Below are 26,373 nucleotides of genomic sequence, written 5' to 3'. Positions count from 1 at the left end.
AAATGAAGTATAGAAAAATAGCAATAATGAGGAAAGAGGAAAATGAGGGCTTTTCGGTGTTGAGAAAGGACAGGCAGTGTCCCACTGATTTGAGACAGGGTGCTGCTTTAAACTTTTATAGCATCTGACTCCACTTGGACAGAAGATGAAGTGTTTATTATTCACTGAATTTTTATCCCACCCTTCCTCCCCAAGGAGCTCAGAGTAACACACAGGATTAAATTTCACAACATTCATTTCCATTTATCATTAATGTCACCATATCTGAATGCATAAATCTGATTATTAATTATATTTTGGTTTGCTGAATTGATTAATTGGCAGGTGCCAGGTCCTGATCATTTGGAGAGCTCTTAATTTTTTGAGTATATCCAAGTGTGTTTTTGAAATAACCTTCTCAGTCACAATGAAGAATTTGCTGTTTCGGGGAAATATGCCAATGCAATTCATCAGCTTTTGACAATGAGATTGCTCTGAAATGCTTCTCTCTTATAGCTAAAAATATGGAGGGAAGAGGGAGTCATTCAACCAATCAACAATTAATTTAAAATGTGGGACCAGAATCCAATTCTGCATGGTATATGAACTGCACGCCTTGCACTGCAGAAAGAAATATTACCCTGAACAACCAGAATTTTGCCTAAAGAGTCACTGAAGCCACTGAAGGCCATTTTCTCAAAACTAAATGAAATCCCTCACTTAGGAGTGCCACATTTCTCAGGCTTGGATTCCCCATTCCACTTTATTTCGCTTTTCTCCTTTTAAGAGATGCTATAGAAGCTTATGCTTATGAAAGACAGCAGCATTTCTCAATTATAAACACAGAAATGAAAATACCGGTACTGCGATTGGCAGGAGTAGATGTAGAAGCATGCTGGAAAGGATAATTTTGTGCTGTGGCGGACATCTCAGAAAACTTCAAAAAACTTGGAGTAAAAATGTTTAAAGTGAGAATCAACTAGTATACACAGAAACTTCTGACCCAGAAGTACACCCCTTATCGCAACTAAACACACTGTTATGAGGGAGAAAAGAATATGCAGCCAGTTACCAGAATACATGTTCTTCTTGCTATACATTTATTTCTAAGGTGTGGAACTACTTAAGTTATTTTGCATTTAGCAGCTGTGAAAGCCTAAACCTCACAATCTTCTCAGTTGTGCCTATAATGAAGACTCAGATAGGTTTTCTTTAAAGGCTTAACAGGAAAAGGGTTTGCATCTGGCTAACGGACAAGATCTAATCTTTAGGTGCTAGTAGACTTTTGTCAAGTCTATCTCACTCAGCATGCACAAATTCATGTTTACTGTTGTGCAATAAGTAACCTTAAGAGTAGAGGAGCCACTTCCTTTTACAGGAAATCCCTTTCTAGGCAATGCTAGTAAGCAAAACTCCAATTTTTCAACAAGAAAGCTGTGTTGGTATTTAGGCAGAGATTGCCTCATGGCTAGTTAGTGATGGATAGCTCACCTTTAGCTTCCCCACAGCAGGGTGACTGTACTCTCCTCTTTCTACACTTGGCTCCATTAAAGAAGAATTGTATAGGACATTGTCCATTTTAGTGGAGGCACAATCTGCAGGAATCTGCAGGAAGCTAAATAAAACCCAACTGTCACTCCCCTTTCCCCACATCAACCATGATCAAGGAGATTTGTGATAATCTTTTTATCCTGATCCAACCCCCACCCCAACATGAGTTTACCAGAGGCACCTAAGAGAGAGCGCTAAATGAGGATAGGAAGGTGTGAGTTACAACTCCCATCATTCCTGACCATTAACCATGTTGGCTGGGGCTGATGGGAGTTGGAGTCAATGACATATGCAGCATGATAGGATCCCAGTCCCTGGATGTGGATGACACAGTTTGATCTGTCACTTTTGGCTTTTCAGACTTTCTAAATGATCACCTCCAATATTCCACTGAGGTTGAATATTGAAGAAAGGGATCATATTTTAAACCTAGGGTATGATCCATCTTAGAGCATACCTGCATACGGTGAGGGATTAGCATAAGGATCAATAGAGCCCTGTTGCTTCCCTTAGTGTGTGAATCCTGCAATGGCTAGGTCATTATCAAGAACAGAGGGCCACAGTTTCCCCATCATGGATGTAATCCATTTGCATTTCAGATTTCACCAAACAAAAACTCCGCCCTTTCATGTGTTTAGCTCCATCACTGTCAGATGAAGCCTCTGGTAGGAGGGCTGAGATGGGAAAGGAAACACTAAGTATATTTTCTTTATGCAAAGAATAGATGTAAGAACAAATTTTGGCAATTGTGGTTTTGGCAGTCATAGCTGGTGACTTGACACACACATCTCCTGGCAAAAAAGGCTGATGGCTTGCCCCAGAGAGGCCTAGGAACTGCTGTCTCTACACCTCTTCCTTAAGTTTTGCCTTGCCCCTCACCCTTATGTATCACACGCTGGAACACACTGGCTCAAAATGAATCACGAAGCACCTAGAAATTGAATAATTATTCCAGCTCTACTGAGAAGTATGTGGTGAGTGCATTTTATTCCAAACCCAAGACAGAATATGAGCACTATACCAGGGCAATTTGTGCGTCTTCATTTTGAAAGAAGATGCTGTGCCTATTTATACTGAGGTTCCCTGCGCTACTGAAGGCATGGAATCAAAGCATGGTCAGGGTTCTGACCAATATTAGACTTATTCAGAGGAGGCCCATTGAAATTAATGAAGCTGAGTTAGGTCTACTCTGAGCTGGACTGGCACCAGATGCAACCTGCAGAAATGTGTACGTGAGCGCAATGGCAGTTTTGCTGTAGGTTTAGAAGCAGAAGCAGCCTTGGGATTTGACAAATAAGTGTGTCAGATGTAAATGTGCAGGTATTTGTCTTGAGCAGGAGAGCTGACCCCTGAACAATTAATATGCTGTGTGTGCACGTACATTTATCAAGCCTCCCCAGAGGAACCCATCACTCTTCCTTAATCCTTATTTTAATCTGTAGTGTAACAACAGTGCATTTTCAGACCAACACTTCACCATGTGTATGTTTCTTTAGTCAAAGACAAATGCAAAAACCAGCATAGTCATAGCAATAATAGGGTACCCAAGGTAAAAAAAATTAAGCAGGAAGCTTTTAAGGAGTTAGCTTCTTCAAGTGCAAGAAGAGTTTGATACTAATGGTAGATAAAATTATATATTTTATTGGACTAGCTACTTGCTCAAAGTAAGTATGGGTGGGGTATAAATAATAAATTATTATTATTATTATTATTATTATTATTATTATTATTATTATACAAGCTTTCCACTTCTTTTTCTTCATGGAATCCTGGCCAAAAACAGAAACGAGCAAAATCAGATCTTGCTATAGCCTGGGAGTCAGAAAGATGACAGCAGGCTATAATCTGATTTGGGCATGATGAGTTAAGCTACCCATCTGATTGCTGCCCTCCACCATATAGACTGGTGATTTTGTGATGTACAGTATTGCACCCTTTCTCCATTACATTGCTGGCCTACAGTGCCATAGAAAGAAAGTCTAGAGGCCCTATACAGTGGTACCTCGGGTTACATACACTTCAGGTTACATACGCTTCAGGTTACAGACTCCGCTAACCCAGAAATAGTCTTCAGGTTAAGAACTTTGCTTCAGGATGAGAACAGAAATCGTGCTCCGGCGGCACGGCGGCAGCAGGAGGCCCCATTAGCTAAAGTGGTACCTCAGGTTAAGAACTGTTTCAGGTTAAGAACGGACCTCCGGAAGAAATTAAGTACTTAACCCGAGGTACCACTGTATATAAGATGCAGTGTAGAGGGGTGCACTTTTTAGGTTCTATGTTAGATTGCAGGTTCTTAACTGGGGGGGGGGGACACACACTAGGCATAACCCAACCAGGATTAAGTTAGGAACACTGAACACCTTCAATAGAATATACAATGGTGCCCCGCAAGACGAATGCCTCGCAAGACGGAAAACTCGCTAGACGAAAGGGTTTTCCGTTTTTTGAGCTGCTTCGCAAGACGAATTTCCCTATGGGCTTGCTTTGCAAGACGAAAAACAAAACGTCTTGCAGGTTTGTTTCCTTTTTCTTAACACCGTTAATACAGTTGCGACTTGACTTCGAGGAGCAACTCATAAAACGCGGTGTGGTAGCCTTTTTTGAGGTTTTTGAAGACTTTGGTGATTTTTGAAGCTTTTCCAAAACTTCTTTTAAACTTTTAAAACTTTTTTTGGGGGGGGTGGATTTTGGGTTGGGGTGTTTGGAATTCAAGGACTTGGTGTTGGGGAGGGGTTTGCAAGAATCTGGAAGCTTGTGGGTTTTTTTCCTGCATTTTTATGATTTTCTGTGACCATTGGGCCACTCTGCTGTTTTTTTTAAAAAAATCTGGATTTGAATTTCTGTGTGGTGGGTGGCTGGGGGAACAGTTGAGGAGGGGGTTCTTCAGCAAGAAGCAAAGAGTGGAAGAGGAACCTTTTTCGAGTTGTCCCCCAGAGTCTTAGAAAATGTACTGTACACTTTGTTGATTTTTAAATGTTTTTCTGTCATGTTTAGAAACTTAATTTATTGTTCCTTCAATTTTTGAAATGCTCTTTACAGTATGTGTGACTTTAAAGAGCACTTAATAAACTCTTGTTGCACCAAATTTGGCTTTCTTTGGACTTTTTTTGACCATAGGAACGCATTAATTGGATTTCAATGCATTCCTATGGGATTTCGTGCTTCACAAGACGAAAAATTCGCTAGACGAAAAAACTCGCGGAACGAATTAATTTCGTCTTGCGAGGCACCACTGTAGTACTTTAGTGATTGTGCTCACTCTAATTGTCTCCCTTATTCCTTAAGAGAGAATCAAAAAGCACAATTGCCCCTTTGCATGAAAACTGATATGCTTGCTCTATTACAAGTCTACTCAAATAGTTGAATTCATTTCAGATTTCTACAAGCTGAAACTATGCTGTGTAACACAGCATAATGTATTCAAGCAAGGGATTCCAATTTTTCATAACTCTGAAACCAAGCTCTAGGACAGTCCTTTGAATTAGCCTTGGAAACTTTTAAAGACTGACATTCAACTTAATTTGAAACAGTTTTGCCTCAACACATCCTGCATTGTTCCAGACTTTACATAGAGGAGGGAGGAGGGAGTAAAGAGAGATGACGCTGATGGATCTAACAACTCAAGATGGATATAGGCATGATTTCCTAAACATCATAATTGGAAACATTTAAATACAAAACAAGCTCTCTCTCTCTCTCTCTCATTGGAACTGGGATAAAAGAAAAGTGGATCTGGGTCTCCCTGACCCCACAATCCCCGAGTAGAGCACTTCATATCTAGACCTTTTTGAAAGACATAACAATTCATTTTATAACAATTTTTAAAAAGTACAGTGTAAAGAGATGAAGGAAGTGTGGGCCCCTGTCTTCCAAGCTCATCCCTTTCCTCCAATTTGGTACCAGATGAATTTGTATGCTAGTTATAAGGCCCACAATATTTCACAGTTGATGTGGCTTTTGGAAGGGGATGAAGAAAATATCCAGGCCAATGTCCCTTCACTGCTTTATCTTCCTTTCCCATAGCACTCTGCTCTTCGCTCTCCCATTGCTGGAAAACTACATGCCATAGATACTGGTATGCCACTTAGCTTTCTCACCTGATTGGCAAAACACCTCAAAAAACTTTGGGACACAGTTCTAATATATGCTGCCCTAGAAAAGCAACTAAACTCTTGTCCATTCAAGGGCAGCAAATGATGATAAAAGGAGTTGATCTCTGCTGAAGTGGTTTTGCAAGAACCACCCATCAGCCACCTGGTGGTGCCTGGTGAAAATTTTCCAAGTGCAGCCAATTGCTGCCTGAGCTGGGATTGCAGCTGGTGCCAGTTAGCTGGTGGGCAGGGCTTTCAAAGTCATCGTGACATCAGAGGAGGGAGGCACCGCCTACCTATCTGATCGCCACTTCCTGGATGAATAAGCAGACTAAAACACAGTTATCCTTCAGATTTCAGACTTCTCCAAGTTCTGTGGTGCATTTTTCATCTCAAAGACCATACCAAAATGTGTACAAAGAAATAGAGATTTTAGAATAATACACAGTGGTGCCTCGCAAGACGAAAAGAATCCGTTCTGTGATTCTCTTCGTCTAGTGGTTTTTTCGTCTTGCGAAGCAAGCCCATTGACGGATTAGCGGATTAGCACTATTAGCGCTATTAGCGGCTTTTAGCGGCTTATCTGCTGATCAGATCAGCTGATAAGCGGCTTAGCGGCTTAGAAAAAGGGGGGGAGGGAAAAAAACCAGCAGGAACTCGCAAGACATTGTCGTCTTGCGAAGCAAACCCATAGGAAATTTGTTTTGCGAAGCACCTCCAAAACAGAAAACTCTTTCGTCTAGCGAGTTTTCTGTCTTGCGAGGCATTTGTCTTGCGGGGCACCACTGTATGTTTAAAAAATGTGGATTTGGTGAGAAGATATTTCAAAAATATGCCCTGAAAGATGAATGTTCATGCAGATCTTATTTTGTAAGGGAAGCAGATTAATACAGAAATGGGATAAAAATGACTTATGAATAAACACATGTGATACCAACGTATTCAGGAAATAGACTGAGCCATCACTGGTCTCAGCTCAACTGTACATAAAACATTTCATCTGAATATATGCACACAAGCAAGTGTTTGAATGGAAGCCCCGCTGACGTGAATTCCCCTTACGTGAGTCCCTCCCTTGCAGTGTCTTATTATAACTGCTATTTTTATCCTTCTATCCTCTTTAGCATTCTTTTTCAAAATGCCACCCCTTCTAGGTCACCTTTAGTGTCAATGGCCCTTTGTCATTCATTTGCGTACTTTCATAGGAGAAAAATGTAGGTGACTGATTTCCATCTCAGGCTTTAATCCCCATCTCTCACTGTCCCCTTTGATTTCTGGCAGGGCTCCTGGCTGCTCCTGCACCATCAGCTTTGCTTGAAGGCATGGTTTTTCTTTTGCAAAGCTGGCTTGGCAGCTCAGTAGCTCCTGAAGGACATTTCTACCTGATAAATAAGGGTGTACTGGATTTTTCCAGACCTTTACCATTCTACATATTGGATTTTTAATTCCAACCGGCCTCACTTTTGTTTGCCACACTATAAGTATACCTGTGTACACACACACACACACACACACACACACACACACCCATGCTTCCATCTTCTAGCTTAAGTAAGCATTAGGCCCTGGGAGACGGCATTGCTCCTAGTCCCTGCCTCTTCAACACATCCCCATTTAAAATGGATGCATGTTTAGCTTCCTGAGCCTTTGGGGTGAGCTCCTGCAAAAATAAAAGCAAGCATGAAGGAAATGCACTACTGGTCAAACCGTTTCCACATGGAGTGCAAGTTCCCCCAGGCTAACCACTGTGGGGATGAACTGGTGATGCTGAAATTCTCAAATAGCAATTCCTGCTCAAATTGTTGCACAAAAAAGCCCTGCTAATCACTCCTGCCTAAACAGTAGCAGCTAAGCAGAGTCAAAATTTATTCTTCTTCATTGGCAGTGCGTACTGGTTGTGTGTGGTTTACCATGGCAGCCAGCACACAGCCAGTAACAGGCTGTCATGGTGCTATTCCACGTGTCCTGCTGACTCCACTAAGCTTCTGAGCAAGATAATGCCCATAGGCTTTCATCAACCATCTTGAAAGCATGCTTACTTACTCCACTCAGAAAAGAAAACAATACACCACCTGATGTTATGCACTCCAAAAACCTTAAATTAAGAACTTCACAACTTCAGTACTTTAGTCATTGTCAGAATATATGGCGTGTCTTTTGATTGCAAAGTAAGACTTATATTCAGACTGTGCTTGAAGCTCTACCACTTCATCTTTGTCATTTCTCATCAGTTTGTGAGATCACACCAGCAGCCCAGCCACTTCATCTGCTCTGAAAAACACTTCTATAAATCCCAACCACAGAGTTTTGGCAAATTCAGTCCCCTTCCACTCCTCAAACTGCGAATGGGCATTGAGATCAGCAGTCTTTTGGGGTTTTTTGGAGGGGGGATTAAATTAACATTTCGCAGGAGTTGCCATTCACATTTGTAAAGAAAGCCTTGAAAAGCCAGCTCAACTTTCAGCAATGGAAACATTTGAGCATGGTGACTGTTTGCAAAAGTTAGTTTACTAACAAATACTGGTTTTCAAAGAGCGGCAATTTATTGCACATTTTATTTCCTCTTCTGGTTCTTGAAAAGTAGCCACTTGCATGAGCCCAATGTAAATCATAAAAAGGGAAAGGGAAAGGGACCCCTGACTATTAGGTCCGGTCATGGCCGACTCTGGGGTTGCGGCGCTCATCTCACTTTATTGGCCGGGGGAGCCGGCGTACAGCTTCCGGGTCATGTGGCCAGCATGACTAAGCCGCTTCTGGCGAACCAGAGCAGCGCATGGAAACGCCGTTTACCTTCCCGCTGGAGTGATACCTATTTATCTACTTGCACTGGCGTGCTTTCAAACTGCTAGGTTGGCAGGAGAAGGAACCAAGCAACGGGAGCTCACCCCGTCGCGGGGATTCGAACCACCAACCTTCTGATCAGCAAGTCCTAGGCTCTGAAAAGCAAAAGCTTTTCCTGCTAGTTTAAAAGCATTTTAACCATTTCTTTAAAAACCCATTACATATTGCCCCAAAATTCTTTTTCCCCCCCTTCAATGAGATTTCACCACCAGAATTTCCAAGACTGAAATATGTGGAAGTAGGACCATTGCTCAATAGACGAACATATATACTTTGCATACAGAAGGTACCAGGCTGAAACTTTGGCATCTCCAGGGACCGAATCCAGTCTGAAAGGATGGAAAGCAACTACCTATCAATTTGTGCTAGATGGAACAAGAATGGACTGATCTGAATTAAAGCAACTTTCCAAGCTTGATAAGATTTTGCATTCACCCTGTAGAAAAGGTAATTAAAATGTCCACATACCTAAGATTTAAGTTATTATCCATTCCATTGCAATGTCAACAGATGCCCCTTGTTTTCAGAGAGATCTTCTATTTTTAAAGCCTATTCCTTGATCAAGAACATTACAGAGGCTTCAAAAGCAACGTACCCTTTACTTCAACACACTGGAGTTCCATATTTGTCACATTTATGGACTAACTTTCCTTTTCCATAGTGAAACACAAGATCCTATTTTAAATGGACACAGGTTTCCTTAGTTAGTGGGCCTAAGTAAAATCAAATATATATTTCCTACAACTTTACTATATAAAGCACTGTCATCCCCAGCTAACAAAAGCCAGACACAAACAAGGAGCTCCTGAGAAGACTCTGGGGCCTTTCTAGGGAGTTTCAGTACCCTTGAGGAATCATCACCCTATGACATCTGACTGGAATGATTAGGTACACTCGTAAGCACTCTTAGGCATTTGTCTTCTCTATTCAGCTGTGGATTGGGACCACGTGAGACCTCCATGGTTTAAGCGCTTCCAAAAAAGATCTTTATTAAGCTAATTTCTTAGAGACTTAACCACAATATGAAACAAAACCAACATATTTTGAGAAATTAATTAGGAAAAATAAGGAACGCCTATTGTCAAACATACATAAATTGCGCTTGAAATATGGTAAAAGGTAAAAGGTTAAGTCCAGTCAAAGATGACTATGGGGTTGCGGTGCTCATCTCACTTTCAGGCCAAGGGAGCTGGCGTTTGTCCATAGACAGCTTTCCAGATCATGTGGCCAGCATGACTAAACTGCTTCTGGTGCAACGGAACACCGTGGTGAAACCAGAGCGCATGGAAATGCCAGCGGTACCTATTTATCTACTTGCACCGGTGTGCTTTTGAACTGCTAGGTTGGCAGGAGCTGGAGCTTACCTCGTTGTGGGGATTTGAACTCCCGACCTTCTGATCAGTAAGCTCAAGAGGCTCAGTGGTTTAGACCACAGCGCCACCCGCATCCCTATGATATGGAACCTGACCAAGTGAAGGGATTAATGATTATGTGGGTACAGAATATACCACTTGAAGTATGGGAAAACACACATGAAGAGAAAAATGCTATAAAGTGATGGCAAGGTGGCATATGATAATAAGCAAAATAAATAGAAACTACCCACACATATACTGGAAATGCCATAAAGAGAGAAAGGGTCACTATCATATATGGCAGCAATTCCAGTTACCAAGGATATACAGTAGAGTAGACCACCAATTTACGCACATGTAACATGTGCACATTCAGCTGTACACACATGGCAAAAATAAAAATAAAAAATAAAGGGGGAGGGTGTTGGGGGGGGACAAAGCTGTCAACTTTCAGATTTGAAAAAAAGGGATCAGCAGCCTCACCTGTCCCGGGGACAGTCTACGGGATAACTAACAATCCAGGATAACAGTGGGAAGCAGCGGGAAACAGCACTGGAATAAGGGAATTTCCTGCACAAAAGGGAAGGTTGACAGCTATGGGGAGGACTTTGACAATACCACCCACTATTGTACCCAATGTGTTTTGACTATGCATGATTTTGGCTTTATGTGTTATCCTTGAAATGTAACCTCTGCATAAGTTGCGGGTATACTGTACTGGAAAAAGATAAATTACCTAATATCAAAATTTCTAGGTAATAATGTTGCATTAGACCCAGTACAGTTGTACCTTGGATCCCGAATGCCTTAGTACTCAGACATTTTGGCTCCTGAACGCCACAAACCTGGACTTGAGTGTTCCAGTTTGCGAACATTCTTTGGAACCCGAATGTCCGATGTGGCTTCCATGGCTTCCGATTGGCTGCAGGAGCTTCCAGCAGCCAATCAGAAACCGTGCTTTGGTTTCCGAATGTTTTGGAAGTCGAATGGATATCCAGAACAGATTCCGTTCAACTTCCGAGGTACGACTGCATTCTCTCTCTCTCATTCTCTCTCTCTCTCTATCAAACTACCGTATTTTTTACACCCTAACACTCAACTTTTTCCTCCTAGAAAGTAAGGGGAAATGTCTGTGCGTGTTATGGAGGGAATGCCTACGGATGGCGGGGGGGATCTGCTGCAGTCGTGAGCAGAGGATCCATGGTTCCCCTTCCTTCCCTCCTCCGTGGCTCGCTTTGAAACAGCAAAGCGGGAGAAGAGCCGCTGAGTGGGGAGGAGAGAGGGACAGAGAGCCTGATTCTTTAAAGGAGCAAAGCGGGAGAGGAGAGGAGCCGCTTACACGAGTGTAAGCAGCTCCTGTCTGGTTGGTTCCTTTAAAGCAAGCAGGCTCTCTGTCCCTCTCTCCTCCCCACTCAGCTCGCTACATAGCAGCAAAGTTTTTCAGCTCGCTAAGCCAGGGTTGAGCGGGGAGGAGGGAGAAAAGCAGAGCCTGCTTGCTTTAAAGGAGCAAAGTGGGAGAGGAAAGGAGCCTTCTCCCCTTATACCCCTCTTCTTCATTATTAGCAGCATCCTTCTCCACCCACCCCACGCGTGCTCCTTGTCCCTTGAGTGCTTTTCCTTCCCTCCCCACTTAAAACGTGGTTACAAAGCACGGATCCACATGGATCCTCAGGATTTTTGCACTGGGTCACCCCAAATTCACCATCAGATCACATAGCATGTCCATGGCTACATCTTGCACCAAAAAAAATCACGCACCCACTGTTGCCTGGGGCCGCAGTGGTGCAAAAGCGTGGTTACAAAGCATGGATCCTCAGGATTTTTGCATTGAGCTACTCCAAACTCACTGTCAGATCACATGTCTGTGGCCACAGCATGAACCACAAAAATCATACATCCACTGTTTCGTTTAGAATTTTTTTTTCTTGTTTTCCTCCTCTAAAAACGATGTGCGTGTTATGGTCGGGTGCGTGTTATAGAGCGAAAAATACGGTATATGGATAGTGCTGTAAGGCAGGAACATAAAGAGTTAACTTCCTACCTGCCTAGCAAGTCAATGCAGATCCTAAATGCTAGTCTAGCATGTCAAGGGAAAAGGCCTTCTCCTTCTGCACCTGATACATCTTCTAGACACTCAGCAAGACCATTATTCAAAACTGTTGTAGACCTAAGAATCTGAACCACTTTTTAGTAGATATGTGTGTGCACATATGTGCATACATGCGTACACACACATGCCAGTTACTGAGAAATAACTTCACTTTTTTGAAGTGTGAATTCTAAAACCAGGTTCAGCCAGCGGAAACTGTACATGCAATAGGGTTTTTCTAAAATGGCAGTCAGCAAGAAAAGCAACATGTTTAAACATACCACAGCAGGTTTGATTTATGTAAACATTTATGTAATAGTTTAACCATTTAACATCTCCTCAGTTGGAAGAAAGCCACTATGAGAGTACATAGGCCACAGGTGACACTGAGTGTTATTGGCTATTCTAGTACTCTGTGAGGATATTTGGGAAATAGTCAGATAAGGCCATTCTGGATTTCACCAGATCATTCTTCGTTGCAGAGATGAGAGAGCTGAAAAGTCCAATCAGATCCCTTTTTCTGTGGCATAAGCCCAATTTAGATAATATAGGGATGTAAATCACTGCCATGCCTTCTTCATGGCCTGGAACTGACAGTAGCAGGCGCAGAGAGCCTCTATGTGTCTGGGCTGATTCACATGGTATGAAGTTCACATAATGAGCTGCTGCCAAAACAGACTGACACCAGGAGTATTTGCACCACTTCTGCTCCCCAACCCTAGACATTTCCCAGGAGAAACTGGCACTCTTCACTCCACATCCTGGGAGGCGAAAGCCGCTATTGGGAAAGGGCGGTGTTACAAAGATAATTAGATTTTACACACATACGTGTTTCGTTTTACAAATATTTGCATTGTTTTTTAAATCACTTGGAAGAAATACTGAGAGACTGACTATGGGCAGATCAATGCCAACTAGGGTCACTGGGCAGGAAAGTGGCAGATTTTTTTAAACCCAAAAGGGGTGTTTTTCTTTTTTCTTTCACCCTAGCAGATTTCAATTTTGAAACATAATCCCCATTGATATCAAGGTGGGGCAGATGATGGGCCCAATCATGGGGCCTCAGGTGACCAATGGGGTTTTGGATCTGCAGGACCCAAAGCCTTCTGTCCTGTTTCTGTTTTAGTGCTGAACGACAGCTAGCACCACCAAAGCACACCAACAGTGGTAGATCCATGCTCATGGGAGCTTTCCCTGGCTGTAGTAGGAGTCTCCGCAATGGGTGTTTTCCTCTCAACAGGTAAGGCTTCTTTCTGTTGGTGGAGGAACATCTCCCTCCCATCCAAACCTTCCTCCAGGCAGCATCTCTGTGGATTATAATTGTTCTGTTACTGACTAAATAACAGATGAGTAGGAAGACAAAAATCATCTCCTTCTATTTTGTACATCAATACTATTTTTGTACTAGTCTCCTTCCATTTTTTGATTTAGCCAACGGGAGGGGGAACGATAAGATGAAAAATAATGTAATGGAAGAAACCTCCTTTATTTCAGTGAGAAATCTCAGAACTCAAGATGGTTTTCCCAGTATGGGCAATTTAAGCACCTCAACCTCTTTAGATAATGCATCAAAAATGAGACTGTGCATATAAGCTTGGAATGGCAAGCGCTGGGTGCAATGCCCTGGGTGCATATAAGCATCTCTACCCCTGGCAACTTAGTGGTGCAAAAAGAAAAGAAAAAGAAGTGGCCCACAAACTTTTTGTACCATCACTTCATAATGCTAGTGCCTAATATTAAGAAAACTTTGGGTGCTGAGCTTTTGAACTATATGTTTTAAAATTATTTTGTATTGGATAAACCTATTTTATAATGCCACCGTGCTTCCATTTATTGTTTGCTTTCGTTTTCATTTAGAGTGCTGGCTTAAGAGAAAAGCAACCTCTATTTTTTTCTCTCTCTCTTTAAGAGAGACTGTCAAGAAAAACCTAGAGCAAAAGGAACACTTTATTATTTTCAGGGGTTACAGTAATTTAGTTTCCTATAAAAGGAAAGCCAGAGGGTAGAGGGAGGCAAATCATGCTACAAATAGAAGGCCATGTTCTTATCAAGAAGATGTTTGGCTCTTTCATAGCTATAGTAATATTTTACTTCCCAATTCCTTCATTTTCCCAATTCCTTCATTTTAAAAGCACTGAGTTTAGTGTTTCTTTTTCAAAGCAGCCCCCCCCTGAAATTGCTATATGATCAGTATTAAGATCTCTTAAATTGTCTTTCCAGTCTACAGAGAAACTGCTACAATTCCGATGAAAAATCAGGGTCCCCTAATAAATTTACTCTTATTTGAAAACATTCAAATAAAGACAAGAAGAAAAACACACATTCCAAGTTCTCATTGCATCTATCATAAAAATGTATGAGAGCTGTATGCTCCAGCTGAATCAGCAAGGGCCAAATAAAACCTATTAAAAAAACACATTTCTGTGAATGTGTGTTCTTTTGCTTAAAAATATGGGAGGCAGAGAGAAATCTCCTAGTATTCATCATTTTCCCCCTCCATTTTCCATCTGATGTAATTTGCAGCACTGCAAGCAAGTTACTGCTCCAACACTATGGTGTAACTAAGTTTATTGGTTGTTATTATTACATACACTGGAGGACAGTAGAAGTTTTATTGTGGATTTCCAGCCGTCAGTTTCTCCAGTTTGTTTCATAATTAGCTACTTCAGGGATATAAAAAGGCCATTAAGGAACAAGAGTGTGCACATTTTTGCTCCAAATACAATGGATTGATCCTTGATCCCATTGTTTTTCTCCATGGCCCCTGAGTTTCACAGTCGCTTCTGACTTTTCTCCTTGCATATAAGGGATGAATCACTGGCCACTAACATTGTGTTCTTCCACTCAGGACATTGGGAGAATTCCAGGAAGAATAGCCACAGGCAGGTGAAAACTTGCTGGCTACTTGGCTAGTCTGCAGGACCACAAGCAATGCTAGCTATAGAGGAAAAGGCACTTTACAACTCGTGGAAATTGCACAAACTGTTAAAAAGGAAGTGAGGGAGGCCTGGGGGGATGTGCAGCAGGGACAAAGCCCATTACAGATCCACTTCAGATTGGTGTAGGCTCCTATCAAAAACTGTTCGTGGCCTTTCATGCACCACATAATTGGCCACTGATGAGGCCAACATTGAGACCAAGAGCCAACAGCGTATATGTTGGGGGTGACTGAGGTGTGGACTGCAACTCCCATCATACCTAACTGCTGGCCAGGTTGGCTGGGGCTGATGGGACCAGGTTAGCCAGCCCTGGTGCATATAGTTTTTGTCCTATATTTTTTTGTCCTGCCCATATCAAATCTATGTCTTACTTTGCATTATGTTGATAGCTTTTTGTTACTAATGACAAGGGCATGGCTGGGGTGACTAACCTGTGGCCCTCCAGATGTTGCCAAGGTCCTACTCCCATCAGTCTCAGGCAGCTTAGCCAATAGCCAAGGACAATATAAGTTCAGCAACATCTATAGCAGCAGTTCTCAACCTGTGGATCCCCAGATGTTGTTGGACTACAACTCCCATCATCCCTGAGCTCTGGCCTTGCTGGCTAGGGGTGATGGGAGTTGTAGTTCAATAACATCTGTGGACCCACAGGTTGAGAAAGGCTGATCTAGAGGGTCATATGTTTTCTGCCTCTGCAAGAAAAGGTAATAGCAATAGATTGGGAATCTAGATTAAGGAGATGAGCAAAGATTAATGTTGCCTCCAGAGTTCCTTGCATGATGGTGTATCAAAAACCTTTCGAATTCAAATTAACTTCCATTGCATTATTCAGTCGAATGTATACATTTGTGCAATTTGTAAAATTCAAATGAATGTGCACACGCCACTTTTTCTGTTTGGAGAATTGCCATTCCTTTCTCAGTGATGCCTAAGAAGATAAATGGATGCTTTCTGTGTATTTTACAGATCTTACATAATCAGTAGTGGTAACAAAGGTAAGATCTGTGATTACACCCAAGCAATATTGACTTGGGTGTTTTATTTGCCCTTGCAGGGAGCTTGGAATTGTCACCAAAAAGTCAGAGCTGAGCTGGGGTGGGAGAGAGACACACTGAAAGAAGAAGACATGTGCTCAATCCCAGCCCCCCCCCCAATGTCTTTGACACAGAGCATTTAAAGATATACTTAAATCCAGGGACAGGGAAAATACAGTGGTACCTTGGGTTACAGATGCTTCAGGTTACATACGCTTCAGGTTACAGACTCTGCTAACCCAGAAATAGTGCTTCAGGTTAAGAACTTTGCTTCAGGATGAGAACAGAAATTGTGCAGCGGTGGTGCGGCAGCAGTGGGAGGCCCCATTAGCTAAAGTGGTACGTCAGGTTAAGAACAGTTTCAGGTTAAGAACGGACCTCCAGAACGAATTAAGTTCTTAACCTAAGGTACCACTGTATTATCAAACTGGTTGGAGGAGATTGAGGAAGCCTCTTCAATATAAGAATGTAATACGGCAAGTAATTTCTCACATCCAACATTGCAGAAATCCCTGTATGTGTCTTTCTGCATTAGGATTGAGGGAACTGATCTCTGTTTATGAACGAATGGAGGCAGCTCCAAAAATTGCCCAGGATTTATATCATGTATCAAATGCCAGTATACATGGCTTCCTTCGAAACTCAGTATCCTACCTATTCTTTCATGTCTTAACAATAAAGGAGTCTATATCTGCACAGAGGAAGGGGTGAAAAAGCTTGCTTCAGAAAAGCGCTATGTAAATCAGACGAGAAAGCAGTCAGTCCATACGAAGCATTCTGTGATGTCAAATGGCCTTTTCCCCCGTAACATAATTTCAAGAATTAAAACAGCACAAGATCTGCCTCCTCGTGGATAGGAAAATGGGTCAGAGAATACACAGTATTTTGTTCCTTTTCTCTGCTTCCAGAAGGAGAAATAAGGGAGATAAATCTACATAATGCTGAGCTGAATCTCTTTAATTCCAGTCAGCTTTTATCATTCAATCAGAGGCTGCATGTGGAAAAATTCATGCTAATTCCCCCTAGCAACAGCCTCGGCCTATCAGGACGCTCCATGCACCATGCAGCTGCCAGCCAGCCAGCCAGCAAGAATAACTCTAAGTAGGTCAGGCCTGTATTTCTAAAAATGCCACGGTCTAGTAACCCCACTGTCCCGTCTGTCAGCCCTGCCCCATAATAACCTCAATTGCTTGGCGACACAATGACATACTACGCTGTTAGAGCGCAATCAAATCAGGCTGCATTATTCTGCTGCAAGCATGGCTGCTGGATGGAGGACCCTTTGAAGGGCAGCATTAATCAGGCAGCCATTCACGTCCGCTAACGTTTTCACTCTGGAGATGGGTCCTGCATTAATGACCAGCTGTTTGAACTTACACACACGCAAGCCAAATGAAATCCTTCCAGCCTGTTTGGTGCACAGAACAGCACTATTCTGGGTCCAGGCATGGTATACACGTTGCCCAAATCCAAAATGCGGGGCTGGGAGAATGACGGCTTTTGTAAACTTCCAAGTAATTAAAGGATGTTTAAACGGCACTACATGCAGCAACAAAAGAGCTATTGGATTCATGTTAACACACAGCCCTGTCCTCCGAACAAAATGCGCATTTTTTCCCAGCCCAAAATATAACATGTTTGCACAATGCAGTCTATTTTGGGCATATTATTAAGGCGAGCTAAATAAACAAGAGCTGAACTGAGGCTGACTTCTGCAGGGAATCTGGGAAACCAGAAGAGGCTCCGAGCAATTTGGGCAGCGCAGAACAGGAGGGGAGAAACACAAACCGCACGTTGCAAAGGCTTGCAGATAAAAGCCAGGAAAGTGCTGCGTAAAAGGCGTCTGCAAAAGGCCAATCACGGACGAGGCACCTCCCATGTCCCCCTCACTGCTTGCATGCGGCAGGACTGCAAATGCATACCCAAAGCAGTCAGGCTCAGCTCCCGAAATGTTCCCGAAGAAGCTCTTTTCCCCCCCCCCCCAGGATCTGCTTTGGATTTAAAAAATGCTGTACCAAATTTGACACATTTGAAAGAAAACACACCCTTTGAAATAGAAAAGGCTGATTAAAAGCCATCTCACATTACTTGTGAAGCATATTTGAAAAGCCCAGCAAAACTCAAATCTACAGTAATGGTGCGCTTTCTCTGCCGTAGCCTTTCAGTGAAAGCGTCACACATCTGCATTTGTTGTTTTCTCCTTTTTGGCAACTGTGGTGCAATCATGTCAGCCAGCTGCGTGTGTTAGATGAAGCCTGAATAAAAAGCAAAGGCATTTGTTACGGGCAACCAGTGTGTTTTTTAAAAGGTTCACACTCTATACTCTGCAAATCTCTCCCCACAGCCTGCTTCTGCAGAAAACTTGACAACTGAGCCCTCAACTATGCAGAACTCAGCAAGCCCCACAACATGTGATCCCATCCATATTTGATTTATGAACACAGCACATTCATTAATCCATCTGCCCTTGTTTGAACCAGGGCTGATAACTAGGTTGTAACTATCTTCCTCACTTTGTGGCATGCATCACAGTTATTCTTGGAAAGATATGGTCGCTGACGTAACCATGAACTGCTAATTACAAGCTGCTGACATTTTGCTGGTCTGTGCAGCTTTGTACGATTTACACAAGTCCCTCCCTCCCTCCCTCCCTCCCTCTCTTCCGCCTTCCACCCCCATCTCTCTCCGTTTAAAATGTCTGAGCTGGAACCACAATATCTGAGGAAGAGGTGTAGCTCCCCTGCAGAGCAAAATGTATTTTCCTAAGCCAGATTTTCCCCCTTTAAAACAAGCAGAAAACTACATTTCTCCAACAGCTGGCTAAGATATTCCTGAGCAAACAGTACACTCATCAGCAAAAAAAAATCCTGCAAGGTATAGACAGGAGCCTTAGAGAACGACTACTGAAAAACTCCTTTGGATACACATGAAGAAAAATTATGGTCTCTGGATTTAAACACCCACACATACACAAAGTAGGCAGCTGCTGAAGAGACCGCCAAGCTTCTCCTATCTGTCTGCAGCATTTGTTTCCTTTCACTTCATTTGGCCCATTACACAGATATGACCACCTTCAGTTATTATTCAGAAGCAGTTAGCATATATATTATGTATATTATAGCAAGTTCAGCTGTTCTTAAAAACATCAACAACACTGTTCTTACTTCACTGCCCCCCACCCCAGCAAAACAAGAAATAGGACTTGCCAGTGAACATGTCATAGCAAATCTTTGCTAAAATTGAGCACTGTGCTTTTTCAGTGGGACTCCAGAGTCCCCCTCCCCAGCTTTGTTTTGTTTTTTTTAATTACAGGCTGACTTTGAAATGCATTAAAAATGTAAATACGTTGCCGATTTTCATTTCGGCTGCACATTGAGCCATCTGAAAATGAGGAGTTGCCAGCTGGGCTTCCAAAGTCATCTGGGATAATTTATTTTGATTAGACTGACCACACGTCTATTTACAGTATAGAATTTTTTCACTAGACTGAGTACAGCTGTGTTTATAAAGATTGTAAAGATGAAGCAAACAAAAATTCCCACTGTTCTTCCCTGTAACATATAGAAGATTCAAGGCTTCAAGGTGTTAAAGGGAAGAGGGAGAGAAAGAGAGAATTTCCAGAATCTCGCCTCCAAATATGTCTTTTTCAAACAAGCTGACTGCTTATTGCCGAAAAGAACACATATAAAGGAGGTAGTTGAAAATATGCACCATAACCAATCCTGACCCAGCAGCCTGAAAGGCTTCCTATGCATTCTCAAGTCAGAAAGCTGCCATTCCCTCAATGCACATATGTACAAACACAGACACACATACAACATACACTGCACACTTCTCCTTTCCCCCACAAGGTGCTCATGTCTTTTCAGCCACCTACACCTTTTGTTTCCTCCGTAACCGCATTAGGGAGTGTTCAGACTACAATTTAGAGTCCCTCTATCCAGATATGGGTTCTGTAAATTATGCCATCATCATCATCATTGCAGAAATGAGCAGACACGATCAAACGGCATGCCGTCTCCTCTTCCTCCTTTTCATTTGCTGGCTTGCTCCCTTCCACTCTTTTCCTCCCGTGGCTATGCTCTGACAGGCTCACGTATCAGATACTTTATTTATCCATCTCCAGCACAGCTCCTCTGAGGTGAAGCACGGCATCGCCATGGCTTTCCCCATAATAATCCCTTCGAACAGCAGTGCCTGGGATTCTTCTTCTTGATGCCCTTGCCATACGTACAGGATCGCTGCCGATGCCCTTGCTGTAAACACCGGATTACCTGGCATCGTATCTCTTTGACTCACATTTTTCACCCTTTAGGGTGGCGTGGGGGGGAATAAAAACCCAGAATCGCACATTTCTTCTCTTCCAGCAGGAACAGAATGCACTGCCCAGATTTTCCTCGCATCTTGCCGAGAATGTGCCGACGAGAGATTCTCCCGTAGTGCAAGCCAGGTTGAAACGCAGGAAGGCAGGCAGGCAGGAGCAAGCCCAACAGCAGCAGCCGCAGCAACAGCAGCAATAGCAGCCACCCAGGTAAATGGGGGGAGCAGGATATGCCGAAAGTGGTACAGCGTCATCGCTCTGAGAGAAGACGAAATCGCTCCTTCCAAACAGCACGGCTCGAATCCTGCAGGAAGTAAAGAGCAGGAGTTCCCCCCCGCAACGCAATCCCACCCAGCCCCAAAATGGAGAGAGTTAAAATCATCGTTTAAAAATAAAATAAAAAAATCAAGCCACTAAAATAACACACAACTTTATTTCTGCCGTTTTGGATTTGGATATCTGCGCTGCTGAATATTACTGCCCAGGAGTGCAGAGTCACGAGAGCTCTCTTTCCCCAAACTGCAAAAAGCCGAGCATCGCGTGAGGAGACACATGATGCGCTGGCAGACGGATGCTGATGTGGCCAACTAGTTCAGGGAAACAAGAGCAACATCGGCAAATAATCGTCTTGAGCCAACAAACGCTGCTCTCAGGTAGCCGCGGTGCAGTTTCCTTTCGGAAAATACAATCTGTGTACATACGCTTCTGCACACAGTATCGTGTCTGCGCCTATGTGCGTGCATGCTACTGTGAAGAGACGCCGAGGATGCTGTTCCACAGACACTAGCTGGATGGCAGCAATATTACTTCTTGGCTGTGTTATTCCAAGCTGATTCCACTTAAGTGAATTCCTGAAAAGCATGCTCCATGTCTCTGCAGCCTGGACTGGCGGGGGGAGGGGGAGAGATCCCCAATGGCTTTATCTCTCCCAGCAATCTCTATTTGAAACTGCACCCTGAATAATTTATTTCTGGCAAATAATATGTTCACCTAGGATGTTCCCTTTCCCCTGTTACCGTCACATGCCGGATTCATTATGCAGGTAAAGCGTGTCCTGCTGCAGTCAGGGAAAGAGAAGGCGCGTTAATCATTTCCCCCAAGTGCTGGGTCTACCAGAGACACAAACAATCTGGGCCAAGATGCTTCTGCTTTATTGTGCATAAAGTAGGTTTTGCTCACGTGTGACTGCCAAACAGCAAATATGTTTGCTGGTGTTATACGATGTGTGTGTGTGTGTGTGTGCAGAAATATGAGAGCACACACGGTTGAGAGGGAAAGAACAACAGAGTGTGCATATTTGTGTGTGTGTGTGATAGTTATAAATATAATTTTGAAGGCAAAACAGGAAGAAAATCACCCTTACAGTTTTGTTCCTGCATGCATGGCATGTCACTGTATTTCCTTAATTAATGCAGTTAATAAACACTGTACGTTCCTTAAACGGCCAGTTAAACCCCTGAGAATTCTCTCTATGGCTTGTTCTCAAGTCTCCAATAGGTTAATGGTCCCCCTCTGTGTTCCCTCTTGCCTGCAGATGTCTGGTAATGAGGGAATAGTCAGCTGGCCAAAAAGGGGTGGGGAGACCTGTAGGCATCACTATCATCAGACAAACCGTTAACAATTCTGAGGCTTGTGTTGCTCCAATATTGGTGCAAAATGACAGAATAGGAGGCGACCTGTCTTCCATTCCCTTTGTTTGCTTATCTGTGGCAATGCCCTTGCACCGCTACTTCTATATTTCCCTGGAATCTAACTGGAAGCTGTGTTTGGATGAGGCAATGGATTCCTAACGTGGGTAGTTGCATTGTACAGTAGCCTGGTACAAGTTCTGGCATTTGTATGATGCCAGTCAAACGTAGATCAACATATTAGCAACGTACACGTCACTTGGGATAAGGAAAAGAGGTGAGCAAAGCACAGAGAAAACTATTCCAGTAAAAAGCAGATGGAAAACGTGGTGGGGAGGAAAGCAGCCCCAAACAGCAGATGCTTCTTTTCATTGGTTCATTGGTGAAAGAGGATGCTCACTGGTCCAGTCTTGGGAGGCCCAAAGGACCACTCAGCAGATACAAGGGTGATCCAAATGCAAAACCAGTTTGCATACCACAGGCTATAGCCTTGGACACAGGGAAAAGAAGAAAAGGGTTCCAAAAGTTGATTTGATATGGAGATCCCACACATTGCATACTGTTGATATAAATTGCACACCTAGGCACAGAAAATATATATGCTGTAATACGCAAAGAGGCCTAGAGAACACTGGCTTGTCTAATGCTGGTGCTTTTAATGGTTTGAAGTGGCACTGGGAATCATGGCTTTGGCAATTTTGATACATCAGCTCAGTCTGTCTTAAGAAATCAGTGTTGTTTTATTTATTAAGTTGCAGGTTGTCTTGCTCTATTTATTTATTTTTAATTGCACCCATACTGAATTTCAGTAATCTGTAAATGCATTTAAATGTAATTGATCAACCAGTTGAAAGGTGATCAACTTTCACAGAGTATCAGATAAGTGTGAGTGTACATCCCAACACTCTTAACATTCCAATTTTTACATGCCTGTTAAATCCAACACCTGTAATCTATATAATTGCTATCTCTATATGTGAAATCAGAACCAGCTTTGCAGACTCTCTTGCGTCATCAACTTTTGCATGAGTAAGGTAACAAATTCCAGCACACAGCAAAGTAGAAATTCAGAGAAGCAATGGCTATTCCCAATTATTTCCCAAATCAAATAAATGAGACAAGGAGGTAAAAAACAGACTGCTATTTTAAAACATCAGTAGCCTTTGGCTAGTTGACTGAAATGAGTCCTCGATGGCTAAGCCAATGGCACTATTAAAAAAAAGATGTGATGGAATGCTCATGAACACTCCAAATGCTCAGAAGTTTTTAAAAGACATCTCAGCATACAAGGCCTAAGGAGAGACGGAACTGGGTGCCAATGGTGAGAATTGGTACAAGCAGAGAAGGGTTTAGGCGGCACTATTAAAGTATTGGTCAACTGTTATGACTTTACGAGAAAAAACATCTCTCTCAACAAACTTACAGGAACTGTGCGGGAAATAATATTTTTGAACAGGCTGTGAACTTTGATATATTGACTTCAGAAAAAAAATAAATCTGAAGCATGTCACTAAGCCTGTCCTGATGGGAAAGAGTAGAGTCACTATTCAGCTCACGCTCCCTTGAAAAGTTCATGAAGCTCAGCACATCTAGCCCTTTCCAGTGAACCGTCTCCTTTCCCTGTAGACTCTAGAGAGAAGTCTGTGGTTACTTGAGGTTTTAACCCCAAACCAGACAGAACTCTTTATTTTTCACTCAACATGAAACCTCAAAGTGAAACCTAGGGGTGCGAAGCCTGTGGATTGAAACCAAAACAAACATTTGTCAACTCTTACATAAATAGAAACCCAAGAGTTGCACATAGCTCCAGCAATGACCCCAAGTTGGATGTTGGCCAATAAAGCAAAACAAACATCCCTAACTTTGGTGTGACTTGCCAAGGGCTATTTAGTGGCTTTAGGCTCATCTGAATGCCATCCCTTTGGTTGCACATCTCTTTGATTGCATAGTTTATTCTCCCTGCTTCTTTATCAATACACTTGCATCAGCAAAGGCCTCTCAACACAAGTTTGCTCAGAGTTGGATTCCAGAAATATGCACACCATCACAATTCCAAGGTCAAAGGAACAACAGTTCTCATGAGCCTCTGCAATGGATTACAAAATATGGTACACAGATCAAAGTACTGACACTAAACTTGTCTCTGTGATGGCGCCTGGACCAAGCCATTTCCTATCCTTCTTTTAGTGCTAGCGCTTCACAGTGCTCTTATGCACCACAGCTATGAACCACAGCTATTGGAAGCAAACCTTTCCCCCGGTTTGCTCATTTTCTATGTAAAGTGAGAATCTATTGCCAGTGCCATTTTTCTAGAAAAAGAGGTGATGGAACTCACCATGAATGTCTCCCTTGTTCTCTTATAATGGCAATAGCACCCACCTGAGAGGTGCTAGAACTGAGTTCTGGTGACGACCAGCTGGGGAAGCTCTGTCTATTGCTATATTTTGGGTATGGTGGAACTCTCAACCATGTGACCCCCCTGCAATCTGAACCGGTACAGTCCAAATAGGCTCATTGCCCGTCTTCATGACAACAGGGCTTAACTGAGAATTTTTAGAACATATTTAAGATTCAGGGTGGGCTATTCGGTGCTGTTCATATGAATTTTGAATGAAACCTGCTATTATGTTACCTACTCGCTTTTTAAACTGACATGCTCTGTGTATAATGTATAGCTACAGTAAGAATCATAATAGAGAGTTGACACAATCATGCAACGTTTGCGTGTGTGTGTGTGTGTGTGTGTGTGTGTGTGTGATGAATTTGCACACAGCAAAAGTATTATCTATGATCAGTAAACAGTCCCTTCATAAAAGGTCAATTTTTTTCGGTTTTTTAATTTGTATACCACTCTGTACCTGTAGATCTTAGCGCAGTTCACAACATAAAACTACAATACTCTCCATTTGGTAACTTGTAGCATTACAAAGTATGCAGCCTTGGGTGCAATAATCTTACCTGTGTCATAAGAGGAAGAGCTGATATCAAGATAACAATGGAAAACAATCTTTGGACAAGAAAGCAAGCTAAGCTGTGTACTGCAAGCTTTTCAAAATATGAGCTCTGGAAGTGAATATTCTCTGTGCTTGTCATGCCAGGGAGGCAAGTTTAAACATGACAGGCATAACGGGACAGGAACGGGGTACCACTGACCCACAGGCCGGATTAGGTCCAGTAAGTTCCCTAATTTGGCTTTTGAGACCGTTTCCCCCCAAACCATGACCAGTTGTCCCACACCTGACATAATATGTGTGGGCAGGTGAGGAGCAGATGAAGATGTGGCTGTAAAGCAGTCACTGGCAGATTAACGCGCACTGCTGGTTGCGCCTCACTGACAGCATTGCTCAGCTGACAGGAAACCCTTGCAAGTGCAGTTTTTTGTTCAAACCATGCCTGCAAAGTAACAAGCTTCCTCTGCAGGTTGGCCCTGCAGCTTTGCCCATTTGCGGAGGGAAAACTGTCCATTTGCTGGTGTGGCTTTAATCCAAACTGGCATTGACCAGCTGATCAGGACCCACTCACTTGCCCAGCTAACTGAAAAGGGCTCCCCAGTTCACCTTAGGTGTATTTCTCAACGTAAGCTTAAAAGCTCCCCAAACAATCAAGAGTTACCAGTCATATCCTGAAACAAAGGTATATATAGGTTGTATAGTACAAACCTGAAAGAAAGTTGTGGTGAAGAGGCCTCATAGGATACAGGTCTGAGCTTCACTGTGTGATGCGCCATCTCTAGTTGCTTGCTGAGTTCTGACTTCTCCTGTAGGAAAATGTACAAACAAGAATTATATAGCCAAATGACTTGATGTTAGATGCACCGACTTTGCAGCTGAACCAGGTCATAGCCTAATGAAGTGTTAATATTTCATCTTGGGCAACAGTCCAATTTTCCTTTGTTAGTTTAGGACTGGGTCCTTATATGGAATACACTGCACAGGTTCAAATGCAAGAGCAATGTTTTTTCACACCTGCCAGACGCTTCACCTTAGACTTTGGGAGTACGGTCAGGAAGTCAGCTTTTCCACCCTTGTTACTGTAAACAAAGAGCGCTTGGCAGACATCCAAGTGTTACAAGTGGGAATGGCCTGAGCAGTAATAAACAAGAGCTGAATCCAGAAATAAAAGAAAGGCTAAACATTCAGATGACCATAAGCCAAAAATAAAAAATAAAAATCAATTTATTTGCAGCAAAAGCCACTTATTTTTGTGAGTTAAACATGTGAAAATTAAAAACGTTTTAGAAAGGACGCAGTAGTTGGTTTAGGAACACCCCATGGCTGTAGCATTATTGAAGCTAATCAAGTATGAACTTGGCCATGGATATGAAATCACTGGAAACCCCATATAAGTGTAGTATTTTAAAAAAACAGAACAACAACAACTTTGGGGCAGGATCCATGGATCCTATTGAACTGATCAATACATTATTGCTGGATAACCGAACTCTGAAAAAGAACTGAAATGGAAGCAGCAGTTACGAGTGTGGGCCTTCCTTTTAATTCTGCAACCATGGCTAAGATGTTGTAAGATGCCTGTCCCTACAATTTT

General features: G+C 42.6%; 1 protein-coding gene across 14 annotated transcripts in view; it reads right to left on the bottom strand.

Moving 5' to 3' along the window:
* The window catches only part of LOC309539168 (uncharacterized protein), a 389,363-nt gene that overhangs the window by 91,111 nt on the left and 271,879 nt on the right, over window positions 1–26,373 (bottom strand). For 12 of the 14 annotated variants that reach the window (XR_014222708.1, XR_014222709.1, XR_014222710.1 and 9 more), the window contains one exon: window positions 25,488–25,585. Coding sequence is in view for 1 of the 14 variants with exons in the window: in XM_082235080.1 (XP_082091206.1) it covers window positions 25,488–25,585 (98 nt within the window). In the remaining 13 variants the exon portion in view is untranslated. Of the gene's footprint in view, window positions 1–25,483; window positions 25,586–26,373 lie in introns of all 14 variants that reach the window. The other 2 variants (XR_014222712.1, XR_014222714.1) reach the window with 1 other exon arrangement.

The sequence above is a fragment of the Podarcis vaucheri genome (genome assembly GCF_965113315.1).
Source record: "Podarcis vaucheri genome assembly, chromosome: 8".
Lineage (NCBI taxonomy): Eukaryota > Metazoa > Chordata > Lepidosauria > Squamata > Lacertidae > Podarcis > Podarcis vaucheri.
The sequence above is the reverse complement of the archived record's forward strand: the minus strand, read 5'-3'. Positions and strand labels throughout refer to the sequence as shown.